This window comes from Acinonyx jubatus, chromosome D3 (assembly GCF_027475565.1).
Source record: "Acinonyx jubatus isolate Ajub_Pintada_27869175 chromosome D3, VMU_Ajub_asm_v1.0, whole genome shotgun sequence".
Classification (NCBI taxonomy): domain Eukaryota; kingdom Metazoa; phylum Chordata; class Mammalia; order Carnivora; family Felidae; genus Acinonyx; species Acinonyx jubatus.
In genome coordinates this window covers 39604794-39621843 of record NC_069392.1, presented here as the reverse complement: position 1 = coordinate 39621843, position 17050 = coordinate 39604794, and the positions used below count along the sequence as shown (strand labels likewise).

Sequence of the window (17050 nt, the reverse complement as noted above, 5' to 3'; positions counted from 1 at the left end):
CATGGCTTTGCTGTGGCATTGTTCAGGTGTCTGAATGGCCAAATTTGATCCCAAACTCATGCAACTTGAAGAATAAGAAAACCCTGCTTAGTTGCTGTCTCAATTGTCCCAATTACTGAGAGAAGACTATAGAATTATCTTGTTGACTTATTCTGGAGAATTAATTTTCATAAAGTAGTTGGAGGTCTTTTGTGAAAGTATGAAGTGAAAGAAAAGATGCTATTTTAAAGTCCCAGGTGATACATGTGTTTCTACCTTAACCTATAAGTCTTACATCATTACCTTATAGCTGGGTTCTAACATAAGAAATGTACTAATTTATACTTTTAGAAAAAAATATGATAATTTTTTGGAAGTCTTAGATTAAAATTTATAATTTGAAATTAAGTAATTGTTTAGAGAGACAAAATGAGAAGGATTAGATGTAATGTAAGCTAGTATCTAAGAGAGTTTCCTCATCTGTGAGACTTTTCTTGATTAATCATGTCAAAGTACATGGTAGACTATATATATAGTGGGCAGAAAAACAGGCATGAACATTCTTCAATTTATGTACACATAATTTTGGCTATAGTAAGTACTATTAGTTGATTTATATGGATAAAAGGAAAAATAAAAAATAAAGCTATATTTGGCACTTAATGTTTAAAAATCAAATACTCGCTAAGACCCGTATTTGATTGGATTTCATTTTTCAAAAAGTAATATTCGTGATTAATTTATCAACAACAGGATTCAAGTATAAAGAGCAGGGGTTTTGTGTTCCATATTTTCCATACATATTACATACGCAAGGGACTGGATTGAAAAAAAACAGATTTAAAAGAAAAATGTCAGTTTAGAATTGCAACGTTTGCCTTACTCAAACTTATCTTGGTAAAGATTAAGTATAATACCAATATTTTGATAAACAGACAAGTGAAATAAAAGCACCAACAAGAAAGTATTCTAGTCACAATGGGTTTCCTACTTAATTTTATACCCAGATTTGAAAGCTTGATCTCTTCCATGACAAATCAGTAACATGTCAACTGGCTCAAATTATCACTCTAGAAGTAATCATCATCTCAAGCTTTTGAAAAATCAAATTCACTACAAATATTTCAAATACTAGTTATATAAGCCTATTTCTTGAACCCCGTAACAATTCTCATTAGGACATTGTGTTTAGTCAAAGTAACACTTCAAAGAAAGAATGCAATTTAAAAACATTTTATAAACAGAAAATAAGTTCATTGTCTTAAAATGCTCAGCAAGTTATAGCTTGTTCTTATTTGTCACATCAATTACAATGCTGATGCTATCCAATCTTTCAATGCTTTTCAAATTCAAAGCTTTCCATTACTGTTAATTTTAATTAATTTGTTAACATAGTTCTCTGAATAAAGATATTTTAAAGAGTGACTTAGTAAGCCAAGTACTTTACAATAGTACCATAACAGGAGATTGATTGAAAATTCCTTTGGAAAAAAAGGTAGAGTTTTCCTGTGTTCGTTTACAGAGAAAATGGTGTTTTGGGAAAATACTTTAAAGAAATTATATGGGACAACAAAGAATAAATGTGAGGAGTTTAAAACAAAAAGATGTATCTTGGAAAATTGAAAACAACTGAAAAATGAGCTCAGAGTTTCTCGTATCTGAAAAGGAAGGACATGTTGGCTTGTATATTCCTCTTTGTATGAAAAAGGAAATCACTACGGTTATCTGGAAAGGCTAATTTTTCCACATATTAAAATCTAAGAGGAAGTGTATGGGGCGCCTGGGTGGCTCAGTCGGTTAAGTGTCAGACTCTTGATTTAGGCTCAGGTCACGATCTCATGGTTGGTGAGATGGACCTGGTGTTGGGCTCTATGCTGATAGTTTGGAGACTGCTTGGGATTCTCCCTCTCCTCTCTTTCACCTCACCAAAACCAGGCACGCGCTCTCTTTCTCAAAATAAATAAATAAACATTAAAAAAAAAAATAAGAGGAAGTTCCGCAGTGGAATTCCTTAAATAAAGAAGTCCTTAAAATACACTGGGCAAAAAATTCCATAGCAATTTTCAAAAAGATATGTGACATTCAAATGGGTGATTCTTTTTATAAATACTCTAGAAAAACAAGAGCAAAAGTAACGCCAGCATTTCTAATAGGCCCCAGGCTAATCCACCTAACAATGCCCGTGTAGAGGGACCTGGTGTGGTGTCAGAGTAAGAAAGCTGTAGCTATGACATCCTCGAATTTTCTTTTTAGAATGTCCCATGGCCTAATTGTTTTTTGTCAGGTACTGAGCTACTGTCAATTCACGGCTGAACTCATAAATGTCTGAAGAGCCAGCCACATTCTCTAAAGTTGATTAATGTATGATCAAAATGGTTCAGATATTTGACAGGTAGGCAGTAAATTTGATATGCTGCTGTCATATTAAAGGCTTCTCTGTGGATATTCTCATCTGGATGAAAGGCCATCTCACTTTCCCACATAGCTGGCACTGGAAAAGTAGACCAAAATCTGTCAGGACTTAGATTTTCTCAAAAATGACCTGTGAATCTTTGAACATGAAGAATTTGGTTAAGAACACAAGATATTTGGCCATAAAAATGAGAGATTACTTTGGTCTAAAAAGGATTTAAGAAGAGTTGTCTTGAGTCAGCTGCCTCAATCCTACACAAATCCTACATATGGACACAGGGATCTACCAGATTGTGTGGAATGGCATTTTAATGTTCCCTTCAGGCTTGCTACCACACTCAATATGTGAAAGAGGTAAGGTACAGCCCAGGGCTAAAATGAATGGTTTGGAAATTAACTGTCCTGCTTTTCTCTCTTCTTCAAAAAATGATTTAAAAAAATAAAATTTAAAAGTTAAAATGAAATCACAGTAAACTGTTCACTTTCCCGTATATTTCATAATCTGGTATGCAGATTTTTTCATATAATTAAGTCTTTAACATCAGCATTAATAGATCACTTTTACAAGCTTTAGTTATTTGTCCTCCATGATGTGTGTGTGTGTGTGTGTGTGTGTGTGTGTGTGTGTGTGTGTCTGGAGAGTGGGACAGAATAGAAACAGATAGAAATGAATTAATGTAATCAGCCACATATGATAACTTAGCTCCCTATGTTTAAGACCAGAACTACGGGGTTAACCTATCACTTTGCTGTCCACATTGTGGCCTCCATTACAAAATATCTAGCGTTAAGTTTATACTCTGTGGCTATAAAACAGAGTCATACTCACTGGCCAAAACATAGTAGTCCTTCATTATTTTTTCCTTGAAACAAATGATTATCACACACCAGGTACTAGGCCCTCGCATACAGGGAGAAAAGACACAGTTTCTGTTTTGAAGGAGCCTACAGTGTAACACAGTTTACAACCCTGGTTTCATTCTAGAATTACCCAAACACCTAAACAAACAAACAAAAATGAACCTATGCCCAGACTCAGTCCTGGAGATTCTGATATAATTGGTCTGCAATGGAGTCTGGAATGAAGTCAGTATTATCAAAAAGTTCCTAGCATGATTCTAATGTATATTGAATTTGAGAACTACTGTTTTAATGGGTGAAAGAGAACAGTTAATAAGCAAATACAAGTGAATATTTCTAAATTACCCCAGTTGAGTCTAACAGTCAGCTTGGTTTCCAGCTTCAGAATCCTTTAAAACTCTACCTCCAGGCTACATTTGCTTTCTTGGTCCTGCCAGGTTCTAGGACCAAGCAAGTTTTAGAAACTGGAATTGGCTAACTCAACCCCAGCTCATTATTCCCTCTAGTTCTTCTAACTGCTTCCCTCCTAGTGACTAAGTCCTAACTTCTGGTAACCCAGGTCCTGCTTGGGACTCTGCCTTGTGTTTGGGTCCTCCTGCCCATCACCTGAATTCTCCTGCCTGCTGGTGAGTCACTGGTAAAAATACCTGCAGCCTGTACCACCAGTTATTTGTTGCTGGCCAGATCACCTGCCACACCTTGGCAGGTCTCTCTCTTATCTCCCATCTAACCAGGCTCACCTTACCTCCCCCTCCACCCAGGTCTGATGCAATCAGCAAGACACTATTTGAAAAATATCGAATATCGAGAATAGAAGTGCATCCATCTTATGTACCAACAAATCTACACTCAATATTTTACAGCATATTCTTCTTTATAGGCTTTTCTAGCTTAATAGATTTCTTGGTAAAGCATGATACACTTAGTCCATTTTTCTGGATCATCATTAGCAGCACAAATGGACTTTCTGGCTGTGGCTGAGCTACTCTGCTGGCATATTCATTGACTTCAAAGGGAGACCAGTGATCCTCTCAGTCCTGGTGGATTAAGTTAACTTTTAACACAAATTCAAATTACACTTGAGGTATCTTGTTAGATGTATTTGAGGTTTGCTGTTACATGATAAGCTTTATTTTCTAGCTGAAATTTTAATAATGCATTCCAAAAGAAGCTGTTCTTCTGAAATAGCAATCCAAATTACACATCCCAAATCTTGAAATTGATAACATGCCTTCCCACCCCTGCCGTATCCATTCTAACATAAAATAAATATCTGGGTAAAAATAAAATACTGGTATTTAACAAAATTATTAAATATAGACAACCTTACACTACACATAAGTGTTTACAGGGAGTTATGAAACCCAGTTTATAGCCTGTTCAGGTATGACAAATACTTTATGAATGTCTGTCATAGCTGTCATCTCACACCATGGTGTAAAGTCTGGGTTTTCCACTAGATTGTAAGCCCAGTATACAATGACGATATCATATTCCTCTACTCCTGCTGCCCATGCAGCACCTGATTAATTGTAGGTGCTGAAGAAATCTATATTCCAAGAATGAATGTGCCTGTTGCATATGAACAAGTCCAAGTGTCTCCTGGTTTTGGGGCTTCTTCATGGTGAAGCACTTTGACATTGTGCATCGTAGGATTTTGTCCTAAGCTGTGAGCCAGAGAATGGCTTAATCTGGTGCTGTTTAGTGGATCAGTGTCTGCAACTGCTGTTTGTAGTTATATTCTGAGAATGGAATGGGCCCCCAAAATGATTTGTGTTGCTTTATTACAAATCAGTGAAACAAAACTCTTCACCCAGGAACTCACGAGAAGATCATTCTCTGGTGGTAAAATTTCCATAGTGATAGCTTTGTTAATGTCAGGCCAGGCCATCTGCTATTCTGAGGCTATTGATGTGAAAATAAAAAATCAATTTAACCTTCCTTCAGTTAATCTGATTTGGAATCCACTGCTTCCAGGGTGCTTTTAACTTATCAATGACTAGGTTAAGAGTTCACCTTCATGGTAACCTAAATGTTGTTCTTACAAGGGTCTGCAGTTGGATCCTTTTGCATGTTGGCCATTTGGCATTTTCTATTTCCTTACAGTGGGCAACTGCAGAGTCTGATTCCTACAGGAATATATATCCTAGTGTCTTCGTGTGTTGCCTTTTATGTGTGTTTCTAGCATTTTCCTATTTTCTTATGGGATTTTATAAAAGGTACTTATATGAGGTGTGGCACTTTCTCCAGACAACTTGCACACTTGTGTATAAGGTCACTTTCACACCCCAGTCTTAGAGGGTAGTTATAAGAGTAGTTGAAAGCAGGTTATGAAGTGATAGGATGACAGGGGTAGATATTTCCTAAAAGTATACTTTTGGTATACTTTTCAAGTAACTTGTAGTGAGATCAAAGGTTTCTACGTTTACTTTCTTTCCTTGTCATAAAAATAAATATTACATTACATACCCAGCCTTTATTTTAATCTGAAAATAACTGGTTAATACTTTTTTATCCTCTTTCATTTCCAATGTTTAAAAAAATTTTCCTTAATCTTTATTTATTTTGAGAGAGAGAGAGGGAGAGTGCAAGCAGGAAAGGGGCAGAGAAAGAGGGAGAGAGAATCATAAGCAGGCTCCATCCTGTCAACGTGAGCCCAACACGGGGCTCAGTCTCATCAACCACGAGATTATGACCTGAGCTGAAATCAAGAGTCAGACGCTTAACTGACCGAGTCACCCAGGTGCCTCATTTTAAAAATATATTTATTGATTTATTGGCACAATATCATGTTAATTTCAGGTGTACAACACAGTGATTCAATATTCTCATGCCTTAAGAAGTGATCACCTCAATAGGCCTAGTTACCATCTGTTACTATACAAAGTATACAAAATTATTGACGATATTCCCTACACTGTATATTACAGTGCTTCCTTTTATGTAACTTCTATGAACTGAAATATATAATAACCTTGAAAAGTAATAGAGATTAAATGACTAAATAATAATAATGTAATAATCTGAAGTTATTTGCACAGTAAACATTGTAAAATTTGTTTACATAATAAAGGGGAAGACTATCTTCTCTAGTCTAATCAAGGTGTTTCTTGAAACTGGGAAGTGAAAGCGCCTCCACTCTATAGATCATCCAGTTAAAACTGCTGTTGGTTTAATCCAGGGGTCAGCAAAATGTGGCCTGTAGGCTAAATTTGTCCCATTGCCTCCTTTTGTATGGTCTGCAAGCTAAGAATGGTTTTTACATTTTTAAACAGTTGAAAAAAATCAAAAGACAATATTTCAAGACATGTGAAAATTATTTAAAATTTAAATTTCATAATACATGTAATATATAATGCACATAACTGACACAATAAAATTTTATTAGAACACAGCCATGCACATGAGTTTATGTATTATCTATGGCTGCTTTTATGCCATGGCAGAGTTGAGTATTGTGACAGGGACCATATGGCCACAGAGCTGAAAATATTTACTATCTGGCCCTTCACAGAAAACATTCACTGACCCCTGGCTTAACATAATAGTTACAATTATATAAATTCTGCATTTGTTTAAGAATCACGCTTGCTCACTGGGCTGTTCCAGCTTCTCCTATGACTGGGCAAATTACTCTTACAGGACTTAATGGCCAAGGAATAATGTCATAGGAATGTATACTTGAAACAGTCGGTCCAGGAAGCATAATTTGATCAAGAACTTCCTTGTTTATAGGTGTAGACCAGAATAGCCCTGGATCATTTCAAACCTGGCTTACCCCTATCCTGAGAGCACCTTTGATGCAATAAATGACTCATGTCTGAAAGCCAAACTTATCAACTATTCAGCTGGCATATGTTGACAATTTTAAAAATTAGGAAAAACATAGAAAGTAAGGTTGAATGTTACTTTGGTATCTTACAAAGATGAGATTAACTTTAATTTTTTTTTTTTAATTTTTTTCAACGTTTTTAATTTATTTTTGGGACAGAGAGAGACAGAGCATGAACGGGGGAGGGGCAGAGAGAGAGGGAGACACAGAATCGGAAACAGGCTCCAGGCTCCGAGCCACCAGCCCAGAGCCCGACGCGGGGCTCGAACTCACAGACCGCGAGATCGTGACCTGGCTGAAGTCGGACGCTTAACCGACTGTGCCACCCAGGCGACCCAAGATTAACTTTAATTTTTAAAAAAAGTAAAAGCCTACCTGGACGGGTTTCTGCCACAACAGGCCCAGCAAGGTCAGACGGCTTGCCGACACCCGCCTGATTTATGGCTCGGACACGGAACACGTAGCTGGCACCCTCCTTGAGGCCTTGCACCTGGAAGAAGCAGGTACAGAAGTGATGGGTGTTCTGTGTCATTTAAACAGAAGTGCTCTTCCTCTGTAAATACAATGTAGTTGTGTAGCCCAAATTCTCCCATTCGTGGAACTATATCTCCCATCCATACTGAAATTGACCAGATTAAACTTTTTTTTTCAGGTTAAACTTTTTATTTATTAATTTTTATTTTTTTAAATGTTTATTTTATTGGGGTGCCTGGATGGCTCACTTGGTTGGGCGTCTGACTTTGGCTCAGGTCATGGTCTCCCGGTTTGTAGGTTTGAGCCCCGTGTCGGGCTCTGTATTGTCAGCTTTGAAGCCTGGAGCCCACTTCAGATTCTGTGTCTCCCTCTCTGCCCCCTCCCTGCTCGTTCTCTGTCTCTGTCTCTGTCTCTCTTGAAAATAAACATTAAATAAAATTTTTTAAAGTGTTTATTTCAGTTTTGAGAGAAAAAGTGAGCACTAGCAGGGGAGGGGCACAGAGAGAGTAAGGGAGAGAGAATCCCAAGCAGGTTCTGCACTGTCAATCCAGAGCCCATGTGGGTCTTAACCTCACGAACCATGAGATCACAACCTGAGCCGAGATCAAGAGTCAGACACGTAACTGAGCCACTCAGACACCCCAGATTAAACTTTTTAACATGGTCATTTTTTTCTCCAGTTCAGACTTGAAAATTTTCTGAATATAAAATATCTGGAAGAGTGAATCTACATCTCAATGGGTATGGAGATTACAGGACATCTCTACTTTTTTATGTCTATATTGTTTGGATTTTTCATTGTGAGCCTGTGTCAGCTTTATAATCAGAAAAGTCAATAATTCTATTTTCACTTTAGAAACTGTGGACAAACTCTAAGATAGTTTCCTCACAGAACATTCACTTCCCGGGTTGTGAGGCACATTCATTTTATATCAAGTCAATCTCTCTCTCTCTCTCTCTCTCTCTCTCCTATATTTGCCTTTCTACTTTTTGTTTTTTTAAATGAGTGAACTTAACCATTCTTTGATAGGTTTAAACTCTATTATTTTTTCTTTCTGCCCCTCCCCCCTTTTTTTCTGTGCGTTTGATCCCCTTTGCTTGGCTTCTCATCCTTGTTTTGCTTCACCTGAGTCAAGTCCAACTTCAGCACTTGGGATCCAGTGCTGTGCAAACTGGGGAGGTGGAGATAATCCTGGCCATAAACACATACCACCACCATCCAGGATGTGTCTGACTTTCATTTTACACTACCCTTTGGCCTTCTGACTCATTTGAAGAACCAAACAGCATGCTACCTTCCTGCCCTTCCTTTACCTTTTCTCTTCCCCATGAAATGTGACCTTGCCTACCTCCTCAAGGTTTTGTAAGGGGCTGGGGAACTCACTGGCATATGCTAAGATGTCACATTTAAAGGTCATCTCTCTTGGAAGATATATTTATATTTTTTTATGGGGACAGTAGATACCTTAACCTTTGAAAGTGGCTGATAGATGGTATGGACTTTAGTCCACAGAGGCAGGTCAATGGTAGAGATCTTTTAGAGCAGGCATACTCTGAATATCTTCCAAGGTCCACCATCTAGGCAATGGCTTATTCTGCCACAGGTATTTCTATATGACTATGGTGAAGCTACCCTTCATCCTAAGTAATAAGAGCTAGAATCATACGCCCCACAGTTTCTGAAGCCCTAGTATGGATTCAGGGTCTCCAGGTGCCAAGGGTGACATAGGGGAAAACATTCTTTGGAGATATCCATTTGGTACAAGCGAGATTCAGTGGCTTTAGTAGAACAGTCTTTGGTAGATGAAGTTAGGAATTTGTTCAGTTAGAGCACTTTAAAGGAATCTGGAAGGCAAAGGCACAGATAAGGGTGAGGATTAGGTCAAGAGTTGAGTGAATTCATTCCACTGGCCTCTGACAGCTCATGTGACACAAGCATGAGGAAGCCTGTGAAATGAGACACAGCATGACCCAAAGGAATCCACAGGTAAACACTTGCCAGCATGAACACTAGGAAAATAGCACACTCAAAGCAAAAACTATCCTCAAAAAAAAAAAGAAAAAAAAAATCAGAGGTGGAAATGTGAAAGTCACCTTTCTAAGACTGTAAGTAACAAAAATGTGAGGTAGGTAAGTATAGGCAAAGAAGGAAAGAAGAGGGAGAAGGGAGCTTGTGGATGTTTTCCAGAGGTAGGCTAAGGGATTCAGGTTAAATAGAACCAAATTGCTTTAAGCATCAGAAACTGCCCCCAACCCCAACCACTGCCAAATGGAAACTTACCAGGAGCCCAATATATGAAACAGACCAAAGCAGAAATGTTGTATTCTATCTTGCTAATTTTAAAGTTAATACCATTAGAGGAGCATTTCTTCTTTAAAACAAAAAAGTGTTTCTCAAAATATGAGCACACTCTTACCCTCAGGTATGTGTTTTTAATAGCTGCCTCATTGAGTCCTCGCCATTGGTCATCTTTGGCACTGGCCTCCTTCAAGTCCACAAAGTAACCAGTGACTGGAGTCCTTCCGGAGTGGATCGGAGGCCTCCACTGCAGAACTAGGGAGGTTTTCCTGACTTCACTACACTTGACACTGTGTGGGGGTCCTGAGAAAGAGAAAGAGACCAATACATAAAAATCATGATGTATATGAAAACATTCAAATACGTGTAAATCTAGAACCACATTTAAAGTCTTAAAGCTGAATCCAGTGTTTTTCTTTTGTAAAATCTACCATTCCTTTAGAAATAGGTATTTTGTGGTCATTTCAGATCAAGTTTACTCAATGGCTCTACATCAACCCACTCAGTCCCTTTATGAGCAGTAGGTGGTTAGGGGCCAGCTCAAGGTACCCCTCAGAGGCTGGATGAAAATTTGCCTTCAGGGTGTCCTTGGCCCTGTGGTCCTCACCTTTCATCAGAACACTTTAACGTGGTTGCAGATTCAATTTCAGATTATTTTTCTATGGTAATCTGAAACTTTTCCTAAATCTCAAATAAGGAGGAAGAAAGCAACTCTATTTGATGGCATGTGAATATATATAGTGATATTTCTTTTATAGGAAAAAGGAATATATTACCAAAGAGCTCCCCTCTGGAGGGAAATCTTTCCCATAAAGCATATATCCCATCTAGGACTTAAACCAAACTACCATTACAGTTTACAAAGAACTTTCATCAAAACAGATACAATCAATCCCGTGAGCCCTGAATCTGTGCTAAACACTGCTAGATACTTATTTATTTATCCCATTCATCCTTAAGACAATTAACAGAAAGCTCAGAGAAGCCAAATAACTTGATCCACCTGTTCAGGAAGAGAGAAAAATGTTCTCCCTGTCCATGTGCTCTTTGCACTCTTGGGAGAGTCCAAACTACTAAGTGATTTCCTACATCTTTCCATGACCACCAGCTAGCTGGTGATATTTGCAGATGATATATTTTCTTTTTTCCTGTCCTTTAAAAAAAAATAAGTGATTCCTAATCAATCAATTAAAATACCCTGAACTGACTCACAGTGCCCTAAAAAGCCAGCTACACACACAGACTCTACCATGCTGTGCCTTGGCAGTTTGCAATTGATAGCTCAATATTTGTTGGGTCCTGCACCTTGGCTTAACAGTCACAGAACTGTGTCAGCCTTGCCTTCTGACAAGGTAAGAGGTTTAAATAATGTGGTGATAGATTTAAATATTAACATCAATACCTTATACTAGTGTGTCATGTTCTGTTTTGCAAAGGGCTTTTAAACTATTTTATTTTTTTTTATTTTTTTTTTATTATTTAAAAAAAATTTTTTTTTACATTTATTTATTTTTTTTGAGAAACAGAGTGAGACAAAGCATGAGTGGGGGAGGGGCAGAGAGAGACACAGAATCCGAAGCAGGCTCCAGGCTCTGAGTAAGCGGTCAGCACAGAGCCTGATGCGGGGCTCGAACCCACGAACTGTGAGATCATGACTTGAGCCGGAGTTGGACGCTCAATCGACTGAGCCACCCAGGCGCCCCTAAACCATTTTCTTGTGTCATCCTTGGAACCCAATGAGGCATCCAAACACTTAGCACTCACCCTGCAACCTCTTTTGCTAACTATATCTCTTTGAATCAAACATTTCCCACAGGCCTGCTCAGAATTTCATAGTCTCTGGTCACTCATGTTTTAACTTTATTCAGGAATTACAGAATTAAAAAAAACAGATCCGCTTTCATGTAGGTGACAGAAGGAGCTTAAGAAATATCAACCGGCTTAGTGGAGGTACAAGGAAAGGCAGCATGTTTGCGTCTTATATTTACTGAAGTTGAGTGAGTGCTTGAGCTTCTCTTGGGTTCCTCTTGTAATTTTTTATTCACACTTGATAGAGAAGTCATGCAGATAAACACTCACTAAGTGAAGGCAAAATGATGGTTCTTCAAGGGCACTAGGATTTCAAATAGAGGAAGAGGGTGGCATTAAGGACAAAGCTGGATCCACCCAATATGTTCCAGTGTGGCCTTGTGTTCTAATGTGGTCAATACTGGTGCTATACCAGTTATTACATATGTTGAAAATTAAAGCCAAGTGGGAGAATCTAGTCATCCTGTGGCACTTACTGGATCTCTGAAGTTAGTACTGTTGGAAGCAAAATGAAATCATCTACCAAATACATTAACATTGTTAGTTTGAAACCTAATGGCTTCATACATTTGTTTGTATTCAATTTTTTAATTTGGTCAGTGTTGTAGCTGTATGAGTTTTTAAAAGCATAGGTAAATGTTTCTGCCTTCTTCCATTTTCTTCCCTGTTCAGCCAACTACTCACAATGGCAACCTCCAAAAGAGACTACTTCCAGCCAGGTACCAGTACCTTTGTTATGATGCAGAGTTGGGACAAAGGTGTAGAGAGAGCAAAAGGACTGGAGAAGTGAAGAGAGATAAGTGGAGAAAGTCTATGGCTTAAGTCCTAGGCAGGCATGTTAAGTCCACCTACATGACATAACAAAGAGCTGGCAGCAAGGGAGGAGAGAGACACCAAGGAAGAGGAGACATATTGGCTGAGCCCGGAGAGAGAGATTTTGAGCAGGTTGACAAATGAAAGGTTTCAGTGCAGTGGGAGAATGCATGAGAATTAGGGAGTGCAGGAAGACGTTTCTGAGATACTTTGTTGGGGGATATGAATTGGATGGCCTTCAGTGGTCTTTAAGAAGCACAAGTAAAAAATCAGAATTCCTTTTCTTTTTTTAAAAAAAATTTTTTTAACGTTTATTTATTGTTGAGACAGAGAGAGACAGAGCATGAACGGGGGAGGGTCAGAGAGAGAGGGAGACACAGAATCTGAAACAGGTTCCAGGCTCTGAGCGGTCAGCACAGAGCCCGACGCGGGGCTCGAACTCACGGACCGTGAGATCATGACCTGAGCCGAAGTCGGCCACTTAACCGACTGAGCCACCCAGGCGCCCCCAGAATTCCTTTTCAATGATCATGTGGCACTCCTATTTTGTGCTTCTGTTAATCCTATTCCAAGCAGAGGGATAACTATGAGGGCTCTCAGATGTATTTGGAATACAAGCACAAGAAATTATACTTTCTTTTATATAGGTACCTATTATTTAATAGGATTATAAAAATATTTTAACTAAACATAAGGGGTCAAGAGAATTCTTTTCCCTTAGGAGTTGTTTATATAGCACTTAAATGTAGTTCCAAGTTGTAGTTTCTTTTGGAAGAAACCCCAAGCCTCACTGCTGAGATACGGTTAATATAGTTTACCTGGAACAGCAATGGTCCACTCTTCACATTTGAAGCATGCACTTACTGCTGAGGGCACTCCCAACCCAGCAATGTTCATGGCTGCCACTTGGAACTGATACACCATGTTTTCCTTCAAGTTGCTAATCTGCAACACAACATCACAGAGAGTGGATGTTGATTCATGTTTGTTTTTTAAAGTTGTTCAATATTTTATTTACTTACCTCCTGCACTGGATACACCCTGAGGTGACCCCCAATGAGTCATACCCTTTTGTAATCTCCTCCCCTTGAGTGTGGGTGAAGCCTGTCACCTGCTTCCAACCAAGAGAATATGGCAAAGGTATTCGAATATCAGTCCCATGATTGTTGTTCCATCATATGGAAAAGGAGGAGGGATATTATAGATGTAATCAAGGTCTCTACTTAGTTTATTTTTGAGTTCATCTAAAGGGAGATGATCCTGGGTAGGCCTGATTTAATCAGATGAAAGCTCTTAAAATGGGGTTTGGGACTTTCTTAATGAGAACACTCTCCTGATGGCCTGGAAGAAGCAAATGTCAGGTTGAGAAATGCCTAGCCACTCACATTTGGAGAAGGGCAGTCTGTAGGAGCAGAGGGCCCCAGCCTCAGAGCTGAAGGAACTGAATTCTGCCAGCAATTGAATCAGTTTGCAAGAGGAACTCAGCTCCAGATGCAAATGAGCCCAGCTAACACCTAGATTAAAACTTTGTGAGACGGGGAGCAGAAGCCCCATCTGAGCCATATGTAGACTCCTGACTTGCAGACACTGTGATGTAACAAATGTGAGTCTTTTCAAGTCACAAAGTTTGTGGTAATTTGCTATGCAGCAATAGAAAATTAATGCTTGTACAGATAAAAATTAAGAGAATTCTAAACTAGGAATCAAAATATTTAAAATCTTGTTGTTTTTGTGCTCCTTACTGAGAGACCTAATATTTTCTATATCCCTCAGAAGAAATTGGGTTGTTGTACATATATGTGATAAAATAAGGAAGGTGAAAACATTTGCAAAATAGAAATGACAGAATATACTAGTGTGAAAAAAAAATCCATGGACTATGAACAATCCTTTGAGCACTAAAAATACTTAATAAATGGAGGTATTGATGTAAACACCTGAGTTAACAAAGTTTACCCATTGTATGACTTAAGACTACACAAGACAAATATGTATCTCTGATCCAGTCTACTCCTGATTTGATCATGAAGTCATAAGTTCATCTGCAAGAGGGTGTATTGCCAGTTATTTAGGGTACAAGTAGAATACAATGGCTATATGTTTTGGTAACAGAATAATACAAACTCCCTTTTTGATTCACACACACATACATACACTCCCTTTAAGAAGGGGAAATCTTGTTAATTAAGAGGAAACTATCATGTAGATAACTTGGATCTAAAAGCACTTTATTCAGGTACCAGCTGTTCTGGGGCTCCGTTTGTGTGAACAACTAGTCCAATTTTCTTGGATTATGGGGTTTCTAAGGATGTAGGCAGTTTAGTGCTGAAACTAGGAGAGTCCTAGGCAAACTGGAAAAGTTGGTCATTCTAGGCTTAGGTGAAATACTGTGGCATGGGACTTCTATTTCTGGCAATGGTGAACTAGGCTATAGAGATTAATCACCCTGCTAAAAAATTAAAAAACACTAGATAAAAATATCTTTTAAAAATCTTCTCAAAAGCATCAAATTAGTGTCAAGATGTTACAGAATTATCAGGCCAGCATAAAGGGAAATAGGGAACAAAGAGAGATAAATGAAACATCGAAGTGGCTTTTACTTTGGGGAACTGGCCAATAAAAATTTTTTTTTGACCTTTGGTTTTGATTATCTGACAAGTAGAGGGACTCAGAAAGCAAAGCCTAGAGCCAAACCAAAAAGGAGATAATAAAAGGGAACCCTCTACAATTAAGCTGGAACCCCAAAGGGTTTTACTCTTTGGGATAAAGTTGAATTAGAAATCATTCTGCCTTCATACAGTGTAAATTCACATTGCTTGACTGTCCAAAAAATTAAAGTCTTATACTTGATTTAAGAAAACACTGAACATGGGGTATCCCCAGGTACTTTGCAGAAGCAAATACATATTTTCTCCAGAGAAAGATGCCTTCATGCTAAACCTCAAATTATTAATGCAAGTAATATTTTAAGGACAATGAGCATCACATAATCAAGGATAACCAAGCATAGAAAACAAGATACCATGAACAAGACAACAAAACCAGTGATAACAGATATAGACCTGCAAAGATATTAGATGATGTAATCATCTGACATAGATTAGAAAAACAGCTATGGTTACTATGTTTTAAATATAAAATACAAATTTAAAATATCTGCAGGAGAGAGCAAACTATAAAATATTTTGTAAAATATGACTTATAAAAGGGAAAATACAATAAGAAAAAAATAACGGGATGTGATTAACAGGAAATCAGATGAAAAGAAGAGGAACTTTGTAAACTAATAGAAAGTTATAAGAAATTACACAGACCACAGTGGAGAAAGACACAAAGATGGGAAAGAGAGAAGAGCAATTAATAGACATGGAAGATAGAATGAGAACGCCAAATGCACGTTAACTAGAGCTTCAGGAGAAGAGGGGAGAGAAGGGAGCAGCAACAATATTTTAGGAGATAGTGGCTTAGAGTTTTCCAGAAAGATCTTCCTGAAAAAATCCAACCCACAGGTTAAAAATCCTCCTCCTGTCACAATCCTTGGAAGAGACATTGTTAAAAACCTATACCTAGACACATACTACTTCAACTGTAGCACACCAAAGAGACAGTGAAAATATTAAAAGTTGTCTAAGAGAAAAGACAAATAATCTTCCAATGAGCAAACAGACTAAAAGCTGACATGTTGAGGTGCCTGGCTGGCTCAGTTGGTAGAGCATGTGTCTCTTGATCTTGGGGTTATAAGTTTAAGCCCCACATTGAGTACACAGATTACTTTTTAAAAAAATCTTAAAAAATAAAAATAAGAGCTGACATGTCAGTGGCAACAATGAGCCAAAAGACAGTGAAATTATACCTTTAAAGTGTGAAAGAAAAGAACTACTATTATATAATGTTTTATCCAGAAAAAATTTTTTGAAGAATGAAAATAAAGTTATTTTCAGATAAACGTGAAGAGTATGTATCTTCAGAATACCCTCACTAAAGAACATTCTAAACTATTTAATTTAGACAAAAGGAAAGTAATCTCAAATGGAAGGCCAAAGATATAAAATCAAATAAAATGTAAAATATGTAGATAAATCTAAACAATTATTGAGATAAAACAATAATAACAATACTTTTGGATTCAAAAAAAGACTTAACACACACAATAGCATACAAGTTGGGAACTGGCTTAAGGTATTTTGAGGCTCTATGTTTCTCAGACAAGGGTAAAACAATAGAATAAATTCAGACTGGACTGTTAATTTGCTCATGGTAATTTCTACAATAACCACCAAAAACAAACCCAGAAACTAGTAGTAACATTACTCTAGTTAAATGACAAAGACTCTCAGGTAGGAAAAAATACATAACCCTATACTATTTTTAAAAGACACATATAAAGCATAAAGTTAAAGATAGATAGAAAGTTAAAGGATGAAAAATTATATACCATGCAAACACCAACCAAAAGAAAATTGGTAAGTTTCTATTAATAACAGATAATATAGACTTTAAGGAAAAACACATTGTTAGTGATACAGAAAGTCACTTCATATGCATCTAATAACATCCCTTCAAAATATATA

The 17050-nt window shown here is 37.7% G+C and overlaps 1 protein-coding gene across 2 annotated transcripts in view; it reads right to left on the bottom strand.

Annotated features, from left to right (window-relative positions):
* The window catches only part of MYOM1 (myomesin 1), a 136882-nt gene that overhangs the window by 39278 nt on the left and 80554 nt on the right, over window positions 1-17050 (bottom strand). For both annotated transcript variants that reach the window (XM_027068596.2, XM_027068592.2), the window contains 3 exons: window positions 13298-13424; window positions 9976-10160; window positions 7460-7574 (listed from right to left, as the gene is read on the bottom strand). In XM_027068596.2, coding sequence (XP_026924397.1) covers window positions 7460-7574; window positions 9976-10160; window positions 13298-13424 — 427 coding nt within the window. The remainder of the gene's footprint in view (window positions 1-7459; window positions 7575-9975; window positions 10161-13297; window positions 13425-17050) is intronic.